Source organism: Urtica dioica, chromosome 12 (assembly GCF_054948205.1).
Source record: "Urtica dioica subsp. dioica isolate 48M chromosome 12, U.dioica_male_clone48M_v1_H2, whole genome shotgun sequence".
NCBI classification, from domain to species: Eukaryota; Viridiplantae; Streptophyta; class Magnoliopsida; order Rosales; family Urticaceae; genus Urtica; species Urtica dioica.
In genome coordinates this window covers 10355351-10377567 of record NC_142767.1, presented here as the reverse complement: position 1 = coordinate 10377567, position 22217 = coordinate 10355351, and the positions used below count along the sequence as shown (strand labels likewise).

The following is a 22217-nucleotide window of genomic DNA, read 5'->3' as shown; positions in this document are numbered from 1 at the left end:
TTCACAATTTTGGCTCTTTTAACCCATCAAATCCAATCTAAAGGCAATGTTTATTCTTCTTCTCGATATCTCCGGAACTCCCATTTGTATGCTTTGTGTTGGTTTTATTGTTATGGATTATTTTTATTTTTTTATGTATTTATTTTTCTCATCGCCTTGAACTAGTCCTGAGACGATGATGGCTTGGCTTGTTTGAATATAGTTGTGGATCCATTATATATTGCCTGAAATCTTTTTCTTGTTCATCGTATTTACTTGATTTAATTCTATATTAATGTTTGTGTTTAAACTAGTGTTTCTAATGATCCTGCAACCGAAATCTTTCATTAAAACAATGTCAATGGAAAAAAAATATATGAAAGAAGTAACAAACCCTAAAAAAAAATTAATTATAAACAAACACAATCGTAAAAAACAAAATGATCAAATTAGGAGATCATAATGTCTGAGAATTGTAAATCACCATAACAGACGAAAATTGTGAACTTAGATGATGTCGTTTATGAAAAAAGAAAAGGTGGTGGGTCTAGTGATGCAGGGCAAACTGGGCTACAGTTTCAAAAATGTTGAGATCACCGAAATGGATAAAAGAGTAGTGTTTTCTGAGTGGAATCGACCTAGTAAACAAGACTCACAAAGTGGGGTCTCGGGATTTAAGCCGAATTCTGACGTTTAGGCTTTCAAAATGACGTTTTGTGTTCTTCTCGATTAATTTTATTGTAGCTTTTATTATTGTATTAAGTAGATTTAATTTATGCATTAATATTCAGTTTTGGATTATGAAAAGTCTCTTGATGCATTTATAAATCATGAGCACCTATTTTGTAATGAATAGATTTTTGATGAAATGAAAAATTGAAATTTGAGTGTTTCTCCCAAATCAGAGCGTCGTGAGCGAGCTCCGAGTTGATGCCCGAAAACCGGTGTTCATCCGCGAATCAACGGTGATTGGATGCCCCGAGTCTAGCATTCACGAGCGAATCAATAGGCGAAGGAAGGTTCTTCGATCGGTTATTCGTGCGCGAATCAACGATCAAGTTCGACTATCCGGTTACGTTACTTTTTATTTTGGTTTTAATAAATCAATCTCCTATCTTTGAATTTTCCGCTGCATCATCTAGGAACGAGAGAAAAAACAAGGTTTAAAAAGTAAGGGCATACCGGAATATTTTTTTTAATAAAATGAAACTTATGCTAAAGAAAAGTAGTAGTTTCCCTTTATCAATTTATTTTATTGAAAAGATGTTGAATAGAAAACTAAGCAGCCCCCAGGATCCCCCTTACCTGTAAAAGTGCCAAAATTGTCAAGAGAAACTGCCCATTAACAAACTTTATGAGCAATTTCATAACAACTTCTTGGAACCCACCAAACTTTAACATAAAATAAATAAATAAAATAAAAAAAAACCCACAAAAGTTATTGTTCGAACTGCCCCTACAGCCTCCAGTCTAAACGACACTCGTTGCCGGAGAACGCGTGAAGCATCTCCTGAGCATCAGATGTGATCCATAGGTTTCACCATCCACAGGACTTAGCCCACCTCCCCGCCGCCTCAATGGCATTCAGCTCCGCTGCTGCCGCAATGAAGCTCTCAGTAAACCCCTCGATTGCCGAAATACCTCCATGGAAATCTTTGCTCGCGACCACCGAGATCAACTTCCAACTTGGTTCTGGTGGCTTTTCTTCCTCTCTGATCGTGTGAACCTCTTCCAGACCGCCTCCTTCAGCTCCGTCCATCATCTTAGCCGTTTGGGTACAAGCAATGAACTCCTTGCATCTGTTCTCAATCAGAAGAGTCGTTGCCGGGATTGACACCGTAGCTTTCCCGTGGAACACCTCATTTTCCGGGACTGCATAATAGACCATCAGCTCTCCTCCACTTGACTTGTTATGGTCCAAACACCACTTGATCGCATCTCCTACGGAGCCCGGAATTCGATCAACACGATGCCCCACTTCGAGTTAAACCGGATGGCTCTGGTCACGCTGCATCCATGAAAAATATGGTCAACGCTCTCGATCTCGTCTTTGCGACATTCGATCAACTACTTGGGATTGGGAAGACTCTGCCAATCCTTAATCCTCTCGCCTGTCTTCATGCAATCGTGCACCACCTTCCGCAGCAGCAGCTTCCACCGGTGGTGGATCTTCCACTTCCAGTTTTTCTTCGAGATCTCACACTCCTCACCCATAGCTTCTTTGCCCAGCAGGCTAACAGCGCTTTTAACGGAGAACAATCCTGATTTTGTCTCTTTCTAGACTTTTGTATTGCTCAGCGGAGCAGGCCTCGGAATAATCTTCCAGTAGTTTTCCTTTATTATTCATGGTTGTATTATTTAGCTTTTTAAGTCATAAAAAATATCACATTACACTCATAATATTCAATATAGTATTCATCACATTTATTTCTCCAAATTAATCGACAATTTGTAACTTAAAAAAAAAAGTTTAAAAAGAAAATTACATAAAAGGGTTTTACTGAAAAGATTAACAACACAAGTAAGATTCAATCCAAGGCCGGCGATTCTACATATAACAGTTGTATATTACTCCTCGACGGGTGTAAAAGGCACAGCTGTCAATCGCAAGTTAAACTTTCTACAAGCTGCTGTACCAAATCGCTCACTCATGTCCAGATTCTCTTGCTTCATCTGATTTGGGTGATTCCAATCGAAATTGTATAGAAGTTGAGCAAGAGCAAGCTCCACGCTAGATAATCCCATATTCACGCCCGGGCACATTCTTCTTCCAGCTCCGAATGCGAGAAACTCGAAGTGACTTCCCTTGATGTCGATAGAGGTATTCATGAACCTCTCAGGATGAAAAGCCTCTCCGTCATGCCAGTACTTTGGATCTCTTCCTATGGCCCAAGCGTTGATCATGACAGAAGTTTTTTTTGGGATTTCGTAGCCTTCAACTGTGCAAGTCTCTCGGCATTCTCTTGAGAGTAAGCTAAGAGGCGGGTGTAGCCTTAGAGTTTCTTTTACTACCAGCTTCAAATAACTTAAACCTTGAATATCTGCTTCTTTGAGGATTTTCTTTCCCATGAGACTTTGTCTTATTTCAGCTTGTGCTTTGGCCATCACATTTGGATGTTTCATCATTTCAGCCATTGCCCATTCCACTGTTATTGCTGTTGTTTCAGTTCCTCCACCAAACATGTCCTGCAAAATAGACACCGTTGTTTTGCGCATCTTTCATTTTCTATACATACATAAGCAGGAAGTAAAAGGCTTAAACAAATGTGTAGTAAGCTTCGAAATTTCTAATTCGTAAAAGGTTTAATTACTTTTATTCATGCTAATGAATAGACATTTAATTTTGGATAGAGATGTATTTTACTTTCTTAAATATGTTATTTTCATTTTAGTTGCAGTTTTGATGTTACCACATAAAAACTATATAACATTTAGTTACGCGTCCGGATCATCTGTCTTTTTAGATGCTTCTTATTCATGTAGATAATGTTAATGTGGTTTTTAGATCAAAATTCATGGGACAGGTGTCGGGGTGCGAGCTTGAGATGTGTCTCGATCTTGGGTTGTGAAGCGTCGAATCTCCTATGATTTCGCATGGATTGTGATGGGTCGGGGATGGTGTTACGACCGTGGTGGAGACCTTCGGGAACTCAACGTGGGTGGTGTGCTTCGCCATGCTCTTCATTTCCCTTAGCCGAAAGAGAAAATACAAGGGGTGATATATTTTGGAATGTTTCTCTTATTAAGTGAAGAAAAAGAGAATTATATTTCTCAACTTCTTTTACACCTTTAGAGAGGGAATGTAATTTGGAGTAATTTTAGCCTTTGCTTGTGAAAGAAATATGAGAGAAAGATAATATTTCTTCTTTAATTCTAGAGAGAAATGAAGTAAATCATTCTTCTTCGTGTTTTGAGGTGAGATAGTTTGTCTCGATTATGAGAGAGAGAGAGTGAGAGAGAGAGAGAGACTTCTCTTTTAACTCTATAGAGAATTTTAGAGAGAAAAGTTGTAGTCTATTTTTCTTGGTAGAGAATGAGATTTTTTCCTAAATTGTGAAAAATGAGGGGGGTATTTATATGATTATGAGTGTGCAAAGCCTTGGTCACTTGGTCGGAGGGATTCTCCGGTTTTGGGGATTTTGGATGAAAGATCCTCTGGTTTTGTGTGTTTTACCGAAGGGATCCTCTGGTTTTATGTGTTCTACCAAAGGGATCCTCTGGTTTTGGTAGTCTTGGCGGAGGGGTCCTCAAGTTTTGTGGGTTTTACCGGATGGATCCTCCGGTTTTGTGGGTTCTACCAAATGGATCCTTTGGTTTTGGGAGTCCTGACGGATGGGTCCTCTGGTTTAGGACTTTTGACGAAGGGATCCTCTGGTTTTGAAAGTCTTCGCGGATGGGTCCTCTGGTTTCGAGATCTTTGACAGAGAGATCATCCGGTTTTGGGAGTCTTGGGGAGAGATCCTTTGGTTTCGATGTTTCGGTGGAAGGATCTTCTAGTTTTATGTCGCTTTTTTGCTTTCGGGGTGTCGTTTTTACTTCATGAAAAAGATGGCATAACAGATAATATCATCTTTTGACTTATTTTTTTTACACAAAATTGCATTATAATAATAATTAAAAAAAAAAGTGATAACATGTTTTATTTTAGCTGGAGAAAGACGAGGGAGACAGGAGAATTGTACAGAATCCTACAGGAATTTAGAGAATATGTAGGAAAACAAATTGAACTAAAATTTACCATTACTTAAAAAGGATGCAAAAAGTATGATTTACTTACGGAAATGAAAGCTTTTATGGAGTTGGTTGTTAGTGGAACATCAAGGTCACCGTTCTTCTGAAGTCGGAGAAGAACATCAACGAGGTCTTCGATTTCGCCATCGCTTCGAGGTTCGGAAACATGGTTATCAATCACGTTTTGAAGGGCCCCGTCGATGTATTTGAACAACTTTTTTATTTTAGCATACGATGGATTCCCGACCTGCAAGAACTTCAGTGACGGGTACAAATCAGCGAGCCCAAAATCGACGAGCAGCAGGACCGACTCATTGAATTTGGAGGCCAATATCGCCGCGCCTTCTCTATCATATTTTCTCCCGAAAGCAACTCTGGATAATATCATGCTCATCAATCTCAGTAACTGATCAGATAGATTGATCGGTTGATTTTGTAAGGATTTAATCGTTTGGACCATGCCTTCTATTTCCTCTTCACGGATCGAAGAAAATGACTGGACTCGCGCATTGCTCAACAATTCAACCACGCTCAGTTTCCTCATCTGCCTCCAATAGTCTCCATAAGGGCTGAACGGAATACTGGGGTACAAGGTGCCAAAGCTAACTTCAATTGCAAGAACTTTAGGCCGCTGAGCAAAAGACAAGTCATCTGTTTTTAAAAACTTCTTTGCAATCTCCGCAGAAGAGACGACGATTGTTGATGCCTCACCGAGTTTCAGGTGCATGAGAGGGCCGTACTTTTCGGAGAGCCGCGCGAGAGTTTGGTGAGGTAATTTTCCGACCACGTTGTGTAGGTTTCCGATGATGGGTAGCTTCATCGGACCAGGTGGAAACTTTTTGTGTGACTTTTTGGTGGACTTTAGTGACAAGAATAAAAAGTACGAAATCAATACAACGAAGATGGTTATCAAAATTGAATAGGGGAGCTCCATGATTTTGCAGTTTGTGAGAGAAGACTTTTTGTGAGAGAGAGGCTATGAATTGTTGATGCTCCCTACACTAATTGAGCCTTCTTATATAATTCGTTTAAGATTTATAGTGTAGCTGGATTTGTGAGCGGATGATTTTATGTAAAGCGACAACGTGCTTAAATATAAACAAAAAATCGAAAGCTCTAGAGTTTTAGGCAAGATCGAATCAAATAAATTACCGCTTTTTTATAATTAGTTTAAGAGTTATAGTGTAGTTGAATTTTTAGGCAAGATCGAATCAAATAAATTACCGCTTTTTTATAATTAGTTTAAGAGTTATAGTGTTGTTGAATTTTGTAAACGGATTATCTTATATAGGGCTATGCGGCTATCTAGGCATTTTGAAATTTGAATTTAGCAAAATAGTCTAATTTTTACAAGTTGAGACAAAATAGCCAAAATTTTATAAACCCCAAAAATATCCCTATTGCTAAACTCCCCAAACCTTAGCTCTGTTCACCTCTATTTGTTAGCGTCATTGAGGCACTAGACAAACTTCTTGCCATCAGCAGTGGATTGGTATAGAATCTCCTCGAAGAGGATGGCGCCGGAGATGTAGTCTCCGAGACCCGGGGTCTTCAGCAATAGATGCATGTACGCCTGCCTGTTCGCCTCGTTGTTCTCCAAACCGATCGAACCCAACCTTTTTCCACACGTCACGTTCAACTCATCAACCGCCAAGATTCCCCGCCCCGTCGACGTAATCAATTTCTGCACCAAAACAAACAAATCAAAATAATCAAATTGTGAGAATGATTTTACATAAGCTAATACACAATTGCCAGTTGAATTCATCATAAAGTAATCTGGTCTGTCAATATGTGGTGATCAGAATCCGGAGATCTAAGAAAAACGAAGAAAAACAAAGTGTTGCACGATCTTGCTGAAAGACCTTCAGCGCCTCGATTCGAGCTCAGGATCTCGTTCCGTCTCGTCGTCATCATCATCATTATTATCGATTTCTTCATATCAGTCGCGAAGCGGGCTGTTCGTGTTCGATCGCCGTCGGAGATTGAAAGTCGGAGATCGTCGTCGAGTTTTCCTACATCTTCTTCTTCTTCTTCTTCTTCTTCTTTTTCTTCTTCTAATTTATCGCAAAGTGGATTAAAATTTTTGAAAGCAGGATTAAAATTTTGACATCTTATATTGTTCTTCATTTTCAACTTTTGGTTGATAAATTTTTTGAAAACATGATTAAATTTGTTGACATCTTTTTTCTTTTTTTTTTTCCTACTTTTGGTTTATTGAAGAGTGGATTAAAGTTTTTTAAATATCAGTCATTTTTTCACTTTAATATAAATGACATATAATTCTCCTAAAAATATGTTATGTCGCAAGTACTACCACTTTCATTTATTTTTTACAAAAAAAAAAAAAAATTGAAACTCCCAAAATACCCTTAATGAAATAACTCGTTATTTTCTATTTTGTATATAAATTTTTTTTATCATAATTTTTCTTTATAAAAGTTAAGGATTTTTTTTTATACAGAGAGATTTTTATTTTTTTTAAATAAAATAGTAAATAAATATTTATTTTATTAAGGTATTTTAAGGAGAGTAATTATTATTATTATTATTATTATTATTGTAAAAAGATTAACGAAAGGAGTAATATTTACGATATTACATATTTTTGAAAATTGAGAAAACAAAATTGCACCGGGAATACTTATTTTTCCTTTTAAATATACATATACCATATGCTTCTTTACTTATCCACATGTTGCTCGCTCACAGTATAGGACAGCTGAAACTCTGTTGTCATCTAAGACTAATACTGATAAATAAATAAAGAATTAATGACATTTTTAGTCCCTGGACTATGTCGTGTGTAACAACTTGGTCCTTTGGCGAAAAAAGCTGTAGCATCGATACCTGGTGAATGTGAGAAAATCACAATTGATCCTTCTGTCAAATTTATCGTCTATTTAGACATAAGTGTGCTGACGTGGCTTGCTCGACTAGGGTAGTTAAGTAATTTCCACCTCTCCTCTTTTTTTTTTTTCCGGAGCGGACTGTCCTGGGCTTAGCCCAAATATCTTCATTCGCACCTCTCACTGAATTCACTTACAGGAATAAGGGCTTTCATCGGAGCTCTCTCAACGTTCTCATTTCTCGGTTCACAAAATTCCGATGAACGCTGGTTCGAAATCTCGAGCGGCGGTGAGCGCGGCGTTCTCTCACTGCGTGAACCAGGTCCGGAGCTACGACTACCACCACTACCTCTGCCTCCTCGAGCTTCCATCTCCGGCGACGAGAAGAGCCGCTTTCGCGATCCGCGCCTTCAACGTCGAGGTCGCCAAAGCCATGGACGTCGCTTCCGATCCCCAAATCGGCCTCATGCGACTCCTCTGGTGGCGCGACGCGCTCGACAAGATCTTCTCCTCCTCCAAGCCGATCGACCACCCCGCCGCGATCGCTCTCTCCGCCTCCGTGGCCTCCGGCCACCTCAAGACCACCACCGCCAAGGCCTGGCTCAGACGCTCCGTCGAGGCTCGGATCGGAGACGCGAACAGAGGACCGGACGAGGTTCCCCGGCGAATCGACGATCTGGAGAAGTACGGCGAGCAAACCGCCTCCAGTCTCCTCTACGCCACTCTCCAGGCCGCCGGAATCGCCTCTGCCCCCGCGGACCACGCCGCGTCGCACATCGGAAAAGCGAGCTCGCTCCTCCTTCTCCTCCGATCTATTCCTTACCACGCGAGCCGGGGCCGAGAGCGATTCTATCTCCCTCTCGAGGTCGCCGAGAAGCACGGCCTAGGGTTAGGGTTAGGTCCGAGTCTGAACGATCGTCGGGAAAGTCTCTCCAACGCTGTGTTCGAGATGGCCTCGGTGGCCGGAGATCACCTGAGGAGGGCAAGAGATTTGGCTCCGAAGGTTCCGGCGGAGGCTCGCCCGGTTTTGTTGCCGACGGTGGCGGCGCAGGCGGCGCTGGACGGGCTGAGGAAAGCAAACTTCGATGTTTTCGATCCGCGGCTGAACAGAGGCGTCCTCGGATCGCCTCCCTTGTGGTTTCAACTGAAATTGAAGTGGCATTCTTTGAGAGGGAAATACTGATTCCAGTTTCTTAAACTTTTTTTTTTTAGGGAAATTTAGTTTCTGAATTACAGAGTTTATCATTGAATTGGAGATCATATACAATTGGACTGTATATGATCTGAGTTTGATTTTAAGCTTGACGATATTTTTATTCTTGTTTGAGATATATAATTCCAGGTAGTTCTGAGTTTTGATTTCGAATATGATCTCATTGTTTAGACTTTAGATCTCCATGAAAATGGCACACTGTGTCTGGTTCAATTCAAACACGTTAATGACTAAACCAAACAATTAGAAAGAGAGAAAACATATAAAATGAAGAGGAAAACCATTAAAACATGGGCAAAATGGTAACTACACTAGTCGATCAAGCCACGTCAGCACATTTCTGTCTAAATAGACGATAAATTTGACAGAAGGATCAATCGTGATTTTCTCACATTCACCAGGTATCGATGCTACAGCTTTTTTCGCCGAAGGACCAAGTTGTTACACACGACATAGTCCAGGGACTAAAAATGTCATTAATTCATAAATAAAATAAAAATCCACCACGGGTTAACGATGCCGGATTTGTTTCTGATTATTTGTTATTTTGATCTTTAATTTCTGCCCAGATACAGATACACATTTGATTTATAATGAGGCAATATATTACTTATAAAACAGTGTTTGAATATTGCAATCAAAAGTTTCGGCAGTAATAATAAAGGAAATATACAATCAAGCAATAAAACTAAATCATAACTATAAAATAAAAAAAAATAAAAAAAACTATTCCATATTCTAAGAAAATGTGATGTAGAGGTGTATAGGAAGAGAGAAAACGCTATGTTTCAAGCAAAATTTGACTTTTCATTAATCTTCAAAAACGCTAGTACAAATAGGTAAAATAGAAGGAAAACAATAAAGTTTGAAATAACTCCTAAAATAACTCAGCAATAAAGACTGACTTAACTCCTAAAATAACTCAACGAAATTGAAAAAGAAAAAAAAAAACTAATAGTACGACGTACGAGATCAAATAAATGCATGAAATAAAATAGGTAACAATAAAGAGGATATAGCCCACATCGTGAGTAGGCACAGGTGGATGTCAATGAAACTTTAATACTGTGTTGTAACAATCCTGATTTGGTCGTTGTGGGAGTTAAAAATCAAAATTTTAAAATAATGATTTTAGTTGGGCTTTAGTTCGACCAAAAGCCCAACAACCGACCCAATCCGACTTTCGACGACCTATCCAAGCCCAGATCGACTCTTGAAGTTCGACTCAAGCCCAATCAACAACCCAGTTCGCCAAAGGAAGGACAAATCGATCGTGCTGACTCAGTCGAAGAAACCAGTCTTGGTCAGATAGAAGACTTCGCCGCGAAGACCGGATCTGAGACAACTTCGACCAACGACGTGGAAGAGCCGAACTGATCAACACGTGTCCTCTCCGATGAATTCCTCTTCTACTATAAATAGAAGCAGATATGCTGATTTTCGCACACACACAAGCCTAGGCAATTACTTTTAATATTTCTCTACTGTATATTTAAATAAACTAAATATATAGCATATTATAATTTGTGATTGTTGACGATCCCGAAATCAACATCAACAGTCGTCATCATTCTCCCGGGGGTCAAGAAAATTCGCCCTCGAATTTTCCGGTAAGTAAGCATCGGAGTTGTCTCCGGTGTAGCTACATAGGTGTTTGACGTTGAAAATGTCGGCGGTGCAAATATGACTCGGGAGTTTAAGACAGTATGCATTGGAGTTGATCTTCTCAACGATCTCGACATGACCAATCGTCTTTGTCTTAAGCTTGTTGTACTCATTGGCCGGAATGCGCTCCGTAGTGAGAACAACCTACACAAAATCCCCAACATCGAAGTCAACCGTTTGGCGTTTCTTATTCGCCGCATTTTTGTATCGGGCTTGTGCGTCTTCGAGGTGTGCAACTATTGCACGGTGAGTTTCCTAGAGCTGATCGATGAAAGCCGCATCATCACCGTGAAGGCGGGTCTGATCAAGGAGCGGCGCGAGGTTTAATGGGCAGCGGGGAACCTATGAAATCCCACATTTTTTTTTAATTTTGGGTAAATAAAGTAAAAAAAATTGGGTAATTAAAGTATAAAATAAAGGGTAATCAAGGTAAAAAAAAAAATATAGGGTAATTAAAGTAAACAAAAATATAGGGTAATTAAAGTAAAAAATATGAGGTAAATAATTCATTACCCTATACCTAACTTTTTGACTAATGTACACAAATATTTACTATAAATACATAAGGATGATGAAGAGAAAATCCATCCCAAAATTCTTAAAAGCCATCATCTTTCCTTGTGTCTTCTGCTTCTGAAAGTCTTAGGAAACTATCCTCCACAACCTTATTAAGGTATTTTACTTATGTTATTTTTGTTCTTTTTCAAAATAGGTATGTATTTTTTCTATATGGTTCGGATTCAATAAATATCGTTTCTTAAAACGTTTATCGTGGTTTCAAAAATCGTTATTTTACATCGTTTTTTTTATAAAAAAAAACCTAGATTTAAATGTCTTCTATCTAAATCCTTAATCGGATAAAATCTTTTTATGAAATACATAATATTTTATGATTAATTCTAAAAACAGTACACGGATCCGCAAAACAGTTTTCAAAACCGTTTTAAAGCCTCCACTTGTTGACGTAATCCGGCGAAATCTTCACGTCTATACACGTCATTTAAATCAGCCTCACGATCGGGAACACCCCCATGTGACCATGCCGTCCTCTGCGGGCCATGGTGGTGGGGAGATCAGATGACTCTGATACCAACTACCTGATGTAGAGGTGTATAGGAAGAGAGAAAACGCTATGTTTCAAGCAAAACTTGACTTTTCATTAATCTTCAAAAACTGTCTGAATAATATTGTATACTACATATAGGTGTAATAGAAGGAAAACAATAAAGTTTGAAATGACTACTAAAATAACTCAGCAATAAAACCTGACTTAACTCCTGAAATAATTCAACGGAATTGTAAAAGAAAAAAAAAAACTGATAAAACGTGGTCAAATAAATGCATGAAATAAAATAAGCAACAATAAAGAGGAAATATCCCATTTCGCACTACTACAAAAATAGGATTCTACAACGCTTAAAAACAGTTGTAGAATGATTATACAACGCTTCTTAAGCGTTGTAGAAGCTTCTACAACGCTTAAAAATCCGTTGTAGAATCAAGCAGCTTTCTACAACGCTTAATTATCCGTTGTAGAAACTAAGCTTCTACAACGGATTCTTAAGCGTTGTAGAAGTTTCTACAACGGGTTGAATCCATTGTGTAATTTTTAAACATTTTCAAACATCTCGCCGCGGCGACGTATAATTCGCGCCGCGGCGACATATTCTACAACGGATCTTCAATCCGTTGTAGAAGCACGTCGCCGCGGCGAGAAATATACGTCGCCGCGGCGAGTAATTTGCAGCGGCGAGGTACGTTCCACGCCGCGGCGAGAACATTCTACAACGGATAATAATCCGTTGTAGAATCAACTCGCCGCGGCGAATAATACACTTCGCCGCGGCGAAGTCAAATCTTAGCCGCGGCGAGATTATTCTACAACGGATTATTATGCGTTGTAGGAAGTGGATGAATTTTTTTTAAAAAACTCGCCGCGGCGAAGAAAAAATCTCGCCGCGGCGAAGAAAAAATCTCGCCGCGGCGAGACTAAGATTTCTAATTTGCCTGCTCTCGGTATCTTGTCTCGCCGCGGCGAATAATATTTCCCGCCGCGGCGAGAAAAAAAGTTCGCCGCGGCGAGAATCATTTATTTTCAATCACAAATTCATGAACAATTCGATCAATCACCAATTCATAAACAATTCAATCTCAACATTAATATACATAACCATTTTAACCACTAACCTATGTAACAATATGTCAAACACAATCCGGACATTTCAATTTAACTCAAATTCTCATTCAAATTCACTCATTCAAATTCCACTAACCTAAATTCACTCATTCAAATTCCACTAACCCAAACCCTAATTTCTTGTTCTAATAAGAGAAAATCAAACAAAACCCTAAATTTGTGAATTCAAAAAATCAAACTATATGCAATTCGGGTAAACAACAAGAAATCCATATCAACAACACCAAATTAAATCAATATACACCTTAAAAAACTTTTAAAATCATACCTTACAATGACGCGGCAAGAGAGAGAGAGAGAGGCGCGAGAGGAAGCACGGCGAGGACTCGGCGAGAGAAAAGTGACGGCGAGGACAAGGTGAGAGAGAGTTGGCGGCGAGGACAAGGCGACGGCGAGATTTTGGGGCGGCGAGGACGTGGCGAGGGATTTTGAAAGAAAAAAACTGGAGAGAAGCGGCCGAAAATGGTTGTCTCGTGTGTGGGTATTGGAAAAAATGAGAAAAAAACTGAAAACGGCCTTTTATAGTGAAAACCTAAAAAACCTCGCCGCGGCGAAAATATGTCTTCGCCGCGGCGAGACGTTCCTACAACGGTTATAATATCCGTTGTAGGAACGGGTCGCCGCGGCGAGATTCCTCACTCGCCACGGCGAGACAGTTTCTTAAAAAACTGCTTGGCCACGGTATCCACCTCGCCGCGGCGGAGGATATTTCTAGCCGCGGCGAAATTATCTCGCCGCGGCGAGAAATAGTTATCGCCGCGGCGACATGAATCTACAACGCTTGTAACAAGCGTTGTAGAAAGAGTCGCCGCGGCGATGTTTAAATTGTGCCGCGGCGAGACCCATCCTTCTACAACGCTTTTACAAAGCGTTGTAGAAAGTTCTCGCCGAGGCATAAATCACGTGGTGCCGCGGCGAGGATTCTACAACGGATAGTTTAAACGTTGTGGAAAATCCGAAATTTATGTACTTCTACAACGCGTAGCTTTAAGCGTTGTAGAAACTATCATATCCTACAACGCTTATCCATAAGCGTTGTAGAAACACTGAGATTCTACAACGCTTAGCCATAAGCGTTGTAGAAACACTATGTTTCTACAACGTTTATGTTAAGCGTTGTAGAATCCCTAGTTTCTACAACGCTTATGTTAAGCGTTGTAGAAAGTGGGTTGTATAATCCAACATTTGTAGTAGTGTCGTGAGTTGGCACAGATGTGAATGAAACTTTAATACCATGTCGTGGTGATTATAGTTTATTATTATAGTGATTACGTGAGGATTTCGAATTACCTATAAAGATGACTCTTCTTTTTCCATCTATTTTACATCCCTTTCATTTAAAGTTGGTATAGATATCTTTGATCAGATCTAAATATTCCTATAATAAAACTGTATTCCTTTTTTTCTTCTTCTTCTTCTATTCTTTGACCATTATAACAACCTATTATTTCACTTATAACTAACTGTGTATCATTCTGTTTATCAGTGTTAAGAAAAAAAATGTGGAAGATTAAGTACGGGAAGGGTGAGGAAGATCCGAACTTGTTCAGCACAAACAACTTTTTGGGAAGACAAACATTCGAGTTCGATCCAAACGCAGGAACTCCAGAAGAACGAGCAGAGGTGGAAGTGGCTCGACAAAGCTTTTATAGAAATCGCATCAACGTCAAGCCATGCAGTGATCTCATATGGCGTCTACAGGAAAGAGTAACTTACCGTACTAAAAAAATTGTGTCACGGTATTTCTGATACAACGCTTATTATAAAATTTATAATAATAAATCGATTTAAGTCACCCAAAACAAAAACAATATGATAATCTTAAAATATACCATATTGCTCATTAAAATGCATCCTCTTTCTGTAAGTAGCATATTCCAAGCTTTATATATATATATATCAAAAACAATATGATAATCTTAAAATATACCATATTGCTCATTAAAATGCATCCTATTTCTGTAACTACCATATTCCAAGATATATATGTATATATATATATATATATGTATATATATATATATAGTAATTTAAGTAAAAATAAACTATTACAGTCATATATTAAAACATAAACAAAAAAACAACTGACAACGGATATATAAGTAATTAGATAAAGTAAAAAATAAAAAAGACAAAAAATAAAAAATAAAAAAAATTGATACCCATTATTCTTCTTTCTTGTTATACGTACTTTGCTTCAATATTATTCTTTTCAAACAAATATTTTTAAATATTCTCAACATAGTTTTGTACGGAGTTCGAAGTGATTTAGTTAATTTTATCATAAGCAGGAATACAACTAGTTTATATAAATTTAATCACAGTTAATAGTGTCATAGTACTAGTTGGTGAATTCTATGTGGTTGATCATTAAATAGTAAATGATTCTTAGCTATATAAAGTAAGCAATTACCATGTGTAATTATGAGTTGTATTGTGACTAAATTGAACATGCTATAAACTTTTATGGTTAATAAACATTTAGTATTATCAGAGTTGTGAATAGTATATTTGTTGGTAAATATAATAATTAAATTATCATTTACTAAAAATGGGTGAATTGAAGTATACTTCAGTTTAAATTGATTTACTTAATTTTGACTTCTTAAGCGCAATATATATACATATATATATATATATATATAAATAATCAAGAATTTGTAGCAATTACTCATTTTCTTAACTCTTTTTAAGATTTTAGCTAAAATTTTATTTTATTAAAAAATTGTCCATCAAATCAGCAGTAAATAAATTAACTAAATAATAAATTTAATTAACCTTAATATATTTTTAGTTAGTTAATTTATTGCGGTTTGGGGGACTAATTTTTTTTTGCTATTTTTAAAAGGTGATGTAGCTAAATAGCCAATTTAAAGTTACGAATTTGCAAAATAGTCAAAATTTGTCTTAATTTAGTGAAATAGCCAAAATGTGCAATAATCTGGTTTTTTTAAAAAAAAAATTGACACCAAGATTATTTTTTTTTAAGTAATAAATTGTTTACAATAATCGTCAAAAATTTTAATTTTGTCAAAAAAATTATGAAAACGTAAATTTGGCGACTTTTTTGAAATGTTGAAAATTTGGATATTTTGCTAATCAATAAGTTTCAAATGACTCTTTTGTACAATTTTTCCTTAAAAAAAAAAGATTATTAAGCTATTAGCGTAATTGAACAAAAAAAAATAGTACTAATATTATTTCCTAAACGTTAAAAAAAAACTTTTTCTCATTCTTACAATATAAATAACTAAATAAAAGTGAGATTCAGTAAATTCCATACGCATTTGTAGAGTTTGTTGTCCTTCGCTTTTGCCCAAAATAAATAATCAAAAGAATATCTAGATCGACAAATAGTGTACATGTTCAGCATTATAATTTTGATGAGCTTTAAATTATAGGTAAATCATCAGCTAATTTTGACATTTCAAGAATTGAGACACAATATATCGTTTGTTTGTTAGAACTCTAGTAAAGGTTTAGTATTCCGGGTTTAATGGGAAATACTTGTAGTTAATAGGCTTCTTAACTATGGGAATGCATAGCTCAGTACGCGTCACATGATTTTAATAAGTTAATTACTGTAATGTCTATCCTTTTATAAGAACACCAAAGAAATACCTTTAGAACGCAACCAATCTATCTCAGCCGCAAAAAAGAAGTAGATTCACTGTCATTTTTAAAGTTTTCCTCATTATTCACCATATGTATTTTCATATACAGTATTGTATATTAATAATATTTTTCATGATGAATCAGGCATATAGTCAGTTTAGACATTTTACGTTTCAATTCTAGTTTAATTATTTAATAATTAAAAAATGATATAAATCAAGACAAAAGCATATAATTAAGTTATAATTTTATATGAAGGTCGCTATTCAATTAATTTATATATATATAATTTTTCATAATTTATATACTGTTTACAGTTGTCAATATTGGCCAGACCTCTCAAAAGTATATAAAAAACAATATAAGTATATATTCACAGATTTCATTACCAATATGAAACAATTATAAAGATTAATATCACAAAATTCTTATCCAGATAAAACTGGTGCTCATTTTACAGTAAAACTCAACGAAAATTTGTTGCAACTAGTCTTTTTTTTTTAGTTCTAATTAAAATTTTATTTTATTAAAATAATGATTGACCAGATCCACAGTAATTTATTATGGGGTTGATGGACTATTTTTTTATAAAATGAAACTTGAACTATTTTTTAAATGAATGATGAACTATTGGACTGGCTTAATTGTCTCAATAATAAAATATAAGTAACTCAGATGTGAAAAACCGGCAACACATAATTATAAATTGTATGAAAATGAAATTTAAATTTCCATCAATTTAATTTTGTAATTGTGTAACATGTAATTTCTCAAATTAATGAACTGAAAGGTATAATACCCGAGTAATAATTGAACATAATATTATTAATTATATACATTTTATATAAAGTACATATTAAAGGAATATTATTATACATTACAATATATAACTGTTGATGTCGATTTCTGGATCGATCAACAATCACAAATAATAATACATATATATTTGATTTTTATTAAATGAAGGTCTCAGAAGACGTCGTATAAGAAACAACTTATAAATGAAAAGGCTGAAATAAAAGTAGACGAAGAATAAACTTTATTGATTGCGAAATTGGATTACAAATGGGCGAAGTGCCGAGCTCTAGCAGACGAACTCAACACTAAAAGCAATGTAAGTATGAGAATAATAGTTGAGAAATAAATTGTAAGCTTGCGTGTGTGAAAATCGACGTCTGATCTTCTATTTATAGACGAGGCGGAGCTTCTTCGCTGAAGACACGTGCTGATTGATCCCTCATCCTCGTCGGGGCTGAAGTCGTCTCAGATCCGGTCTTCGTGGCGAGGTCGCCTCTTTAACTGTGACCGATTCTTCTGGCCAGGTGGACGTAGTCGAGCTGGAATCCTTCGAAGAGCTGGAAAGTGTGATTGGGCTTGGGCCGATCTGTCGAGATCGAACTAGGTCCAAAATTGATCCCGTGAATCGATCTGCAAAAAAGTATTGGGCTTTGGTCGAACTAAAGCCCAATCGAGATAAATATTTTTAATAATCGATTTTTAACCTCGACAATTAGCGCCCGAATATTTTGAAAATATTCCGAATATTTTTTGAAATATTAGAGCGAAATCCTTTAGGGTTCCCGAAATATAAGGGGGGAAAATCTTAAAAAAAAATTAATTTGCGCGTGAAAACGAGAGTTTCACGTTCTCGGAGTTCACTTCGGACGTGTGGCACACTATCACGTGTCTTACGCAAGACGAAGTCGAAGGGTCGGGGAATCAGTTAGAATTTAAACCGATTTTATATAATTTTATTCGTAATCATTACTCTCTTCTCGGAATTCGGTTTAATATAAAAGTTTATAAATAAAGGAAATTCGAAAAGACTCATCATTTACTTATAACTTTCAGCGAACACAGCGTAAAAATGTAACTTTTCTTTCTCTCTCTTCGTGTAAAAACTTACTTTTCCCTCTAAAGGTTTAAACTCTTTTTACGATTTCGACTTCGAGTCTCTTCAGTTCGGCTAGCGAACTCCAAAGACATTCATATTTTTTTTTTTTCTGAATTCGCTTCAGTTCGTCAGACAAACTCAAGCTGTTCCTTTCAGTTCAGCATGCGAACTTAAACACCTTCAAATCTTTTAAACTTCTTCAAACACTTTTTCTTCAAAAACAAAAATGTCATCCTCAGAAATACCTCCATCGGGGTTCAACCCTTTGAATCTTGAAGACATATGCCTGCCATCGTCTTTCAAGAGTAGAGATCTTGCCCTTTTTCGACATTAATATCAAATTTCTCCCTAAATAGAGCTTGTTCTTCCTCTGCCGTACGCGAAGGCGAAGACTACTCTTGATAACCGATGCTGCATATACGAAGTTTGGTTGGAACAGTGCGGACTTTGGTTCCCGATCCCGGTACTTCTTTTTTATTATGTCGAAACCTTGGGGCTGACCCTTTCCCAGATGTGCCTAAACTTCGTTCGGATGGTTCTAGGTATGATGGTCGTGGCCCACGAACAGGGTGTCGACCTTGACGTGATGGACCTCGTCCGTCTATGCGTTGTAAAGACAAACTCGAAGCACGACCTCAAGTGCTTCTATCTCTTGAAGGCGGCAGGCAATAGAGTGATCTCGGCCCTCCCTTCGAAGGATGAGTACTGGGGTCGGCGATATTTTTAACTTTACCGCCAACGAGCATTCTCTCGGGGACCGAGCTCATCGATTCAAGTCGAAGTGGGCGAGCTCTCCAAGTATGCCTATTAAGCTTATGTTTATGTTTATATATTTATAGGGGTCGAAGTATTATATGCAGTGATTTTTATCCTTTTTCAGAGAAAATCAAAGCACCTCCGAGTCCTCACTTGACGAGAAGCTCGCACTTCTACAAGAAGGACGCGGTGAGTGGACTTTTATCACCAAAGATAGATTTATTTCGGCTGGACTTTGGCCGACCTCATTTGCAACTCTAGAAGGTCAGTTTGTCCTTAGTTTAAAATCTGTATTTATCTTCATTATTATTATTATTATTATTATTATTATTATTATTATTATTATTATTATTATTATTTAAGTCTGAGAGTTCGTTTCCTTTTTTTTTCTTTTTTTCATAGTCGTCGGGGACAACATGAACACCAACGTCTCCGCTTGTGACGCCAGGCGTCAAAAAAAGGCTGCTGCTGGAGTCTCCTCTTCGACCACCACGCCATCGGGTCATTCGAAGGAGCCCAAAGTTGTGATCACCGGGGTCCGCAACCCCAGCGACATCCCGATCGTCGACGTTGAAGACAGCGCGGTCCCAGTGGCGGCGAACGCCGAGGTTGCCCAAGGCGGTCAAGCCCCCGAGTCTGCTCCGACCGCGCCAGCCGGAGAGATGGACAAATCGGCTGAGCCCTCTCGGGGCTCAAGAAGAGAAAGGATCCGGCTCGTCGAAATGACAACCAAGAAGGATAAGAAGAAGGCGAAGTGCCTAGCGAGGAGGGAGCCAAGAAGAAGAGGAAGAATAAAAAGAAGAGCGGAGAGGAAAGGCGCGGTCGAAGAGGCTGCGAAGAATGGGGATGTGGTGTCTACACCGGCGTCCGCGAACGTTGCGAAGCCCGGAGTCGGGGTGACCAAATCGGCGCCCGCGACTGCTGCGGCCAAGGGAAAGTCCTCGACCACGGCAGCCCGGACGGCCCAAGAAAGGAGAAATTCGATATCGGGTGATGGGAGTCTGTTGGAGACTCATTCGAGCGGGGCGACCACGGCGAAGTCCGTGAATGAAGTGGGTTCTTCTTCGAAACCGAAGAAGAAATACAACATCCACTTCAAATATAACTGCGACACCCTGCTCTGTGACGACTTGTACTCGTCTGTCGGGTGCATCAGGCAGCTCACTATCGACATCTTACCGCTGCCCAAGGTGCCCCTGCTCGTCGAGGCGGACTGGTATCGTCTCATGGCCCAACAGATCACCTCGGTAAGTTTGTGAAAGGCTTTAGAATAGGTGGACTGAAAAACTTGGGGATTTTTGTTTAGATTTTGATTTTACTTTTGTGTTTGCAGCTCTCTCACTAGTTCAACTGTGGTGTGTTCCGCTATGAGAAACACATCAAGAGAGCTCGGGCCGCAGTGGCAAACTCTAAAGAGGCGAATAAGAAGACAGACTCCATCTGCGCCGAGCTCAAAGGAATGAGGGAAAAGGTGACCGAGCTCTAGGAGGATGTCCAGGCTAAGGACGCCCTTCTAGAGAAGTCGAAGATGGTGCAGGCCGCCTCGGAGGCGAAGATTAAGGAGCTCAAGACCCAAGTCGAGAAGGACAAAAAGGCCATCGACAAATGGGGCATCCTCTCGACCGCGCTCTCCAAGGAGCTCGCGGGGGCCAAAGCTCGGGTAAACGACAGGGATATGGATCTCGTCAGTGCCAAGGAAGAGATCACCAAGCTGAAGAGAACGACCAAGGCCGAGAAGGAAATGGCGGTCCTAGCGGTGAGGAATGCGACGTCAATGAAGTACCAGGAGCAGATACTGAAGTATCGTGCTCATCGGGAAAAGACGAAAGAGGCGGTCGTGATCTTGAAGAAATTAGATCAGTGTCAGGGTAACAAGGAGCTGATCACTGAAGTCATCCGTAACTCAGCCCCCGACTGGTCGAGCGAGCTGGAAGATACCGAAGCGAATATTACGACTACGAGAAGGAGTACACCGCCGTTGTCATTTCGGAGGTCGAGGACATCCCATTTACCCCGTACAACGACAGCTCGCCCCCCGAGGCTCCGACCGACCCTGAGGTCTGCCCCGAACAGTCTGCTTTTGATGAGCACGACTCGATGTTGGGTTCGACCGAAGAGGTCATCGTCACCATCTGCCATTCACCCTGACCCCAGAGCGCACCGAGCGAGAAGCACCGGCCCCGGAGCGCACTGAGCAAGAAGCCCCGGCCCCCGGCCAGACCTAAGTCCGAGCTCGCCATCTTCAAGATGTTATCATTTTTTGCTATCTTTTATTTCGTCTTTTTTATGCTCATTATCGGGCCCGTTTGGTTTGGGCAAAACCTTTTGAATATTTTTTGAACAATTATAAAATGTTTCCCTAAAATGACTTTTAGATCGTCGATATCTAAAATGTCTCCCTTACAAATTTAGGCCGAAGTCACTTGATTATGTCTATCTTTAAAATTCGCTAAGTCTTTTAGATCGTCAAAATCTAAAACGTTTCCCTTAGGCCGAAACATTGTGATATTTGCTAAGTCTTTTAGGTCTCCAGACATCTAAAATGTTTCACTTAGGCTCGAGTAATCAACCGAACTTTATCCTTGCGTAGTCAAGTCTCTTAGATGGCCGAGATCTATAGATGTTTCACATAGAACGACTTGGACGAGGTCGGCCTTATCGAGGGGACGACCTCTTATTCGGGCGTTACGTGGAATGACGAGGTGAGGTTTCGGACTTCACCTAAGTCATGAAGGGATACACTGCGGGCTCAGTCCGGGGTCCGGAATCTGACATGAAGTGTATGTTCTCGTTGTGTGGGGACTGTGCTTTTTTGTAAAGAAAAAGTTGCCTACGTACCCTTGTACAAGGATCAAGTCGGTCGTAGTTCGATTCTTATTGCTTTCAGCAATAGTATTTCTTGAGGTTCGAGACGTTCCATGATCTCAAAGTCGGGACACCGTCTAGCGTTTCAAGTTCATAGACTCCGGGACGCACAACCTTGGTGACCCTGTAAGGGCCTTCCCAATTAGCGCCTAGTTTCCCGGCGTTAGCCTTAGCGGTGTTTTGGAAGACTTTTCGGAGGACCAAGTCCCCTTCATCAAATCTTCTCGCGTTAACGCCTTTATTGTAGAATCTGGAAATAGATGCCTATAGTGGGATAGCCGTACCAGGGCTGAATCCCGATTTTCCTCTACAAGATCCAAGGCATCGCATAGCGATTTATCATTTTTTGGCTCATCCTCATGCGCATGCATCACCCTAAGGGTTTGCACTTGGCGTTCGACTGGGATGACTAATTCGACTCCATGGACCAGAGAAAACGGAGTTTCTCTTGTC

At 39.0% G+C, this 22217-nt stretch overlaps 3 protein-coding genes across 3 annotated transcripts; 2 read left to right on the top strand and 1 right to left on the bottom strand.

Annotated features, from left to right (window-relative positions):
- Positions 1 to 2415: 2415 nt before the first annotated feature.
- LOC149379044 (cytochrome P450 71D8-like) lies at positions 2416 to 5758 on the bottom strand. The gene is made up of 2 exons (XM_089603370.1): positions 4757 to 5758; positions 2416 to 3165 (listed from the first exon to the last, which is right to left on the bottom strand). The coding sequence occupies exons 1-2, from the start codon at positions 5642 to 5644 to the stop codon at positions 2548 to 2550; spliced, it is 1506 nt and encodes a 501-aa protein (XP_089459496.1). The 5' UTR covers positions 5645 to 5758; the 3' UTR covers positions 2416 to 2547.
- A 2011-nt stretch (positions 5759 to 7769) lies between these two features.
- LOC149379043 (uncharacterized) lies at positions 7770 to 8890 on the top strand. The gene has a single exon (XM_089603601.1). The coding sequence runs from the start codon at positions 7819 to 7821 to the stop codon at positions 8740 to 8742; it is 924 nt and encodes a 307-aa protein (XP_089459727.1). The 5' UTR covers positions 7770 to 7818; the 3' UTR covers positions 8743 to 8890.
- A 10902-nt stretch (positions 8891 to 19792) lies between these two features.
- Positions 19793 to 21160, top strand: LOC149379042 (uncharacterized). The gene is made up of 2 exons (XM_089604274.1): positions 19793 to 20146; positions 20233 to 21160. The coding sequence occupies exon 2, from the start codon at positions 20428 to 20430 to the stop codon at positions 21091 to 21093; it is 666 nt and encodes a 221-aa protein (XP_089460400.1). The 5' UTR covers positions 19793 to 20146; positions 20233 to 20427; the 3' UTR covers positions 21094 to 21160.
- The last annotated feature ends 1057 nt before the right edge of the window (positions 21161 to 22217 follow it).

What these genes read in the sequence shown, in the direction of transcription:
- LOC149379044 (XM_089603370.1), bottom strand. Translation starts at nt 5,644, where the DNA reads ATGGAGCTCCCCTATTCAATTTTGATAACCATCTTCGTTGTATTGATT. An exon ending in CCATAAAAGCTTTCATTTCC is followed by an intron (nt 3,166 to 4,756) that starts GTAAGTAAATCA and finishes TCTATTTTGCAG; the next exon opens with GACATGTTTGGTGGAGGAAC.
- LOC149379042 (XM_089604274.1), top strand. Translation starts at nt 20,428, where the DNA reads ATGGTGCAGGCCGCCTCGGAGGCGAAGATTAAGGAGCTCAAGACCCAA.
- LOC149379043 (XM_089603601.1), top strand. Translation starts at nt 7,819, where the DNA reads ATGAACGCTGGTTCGAAATCTCGAGCGGCGGTGAGCGCGGCGTTCTCT.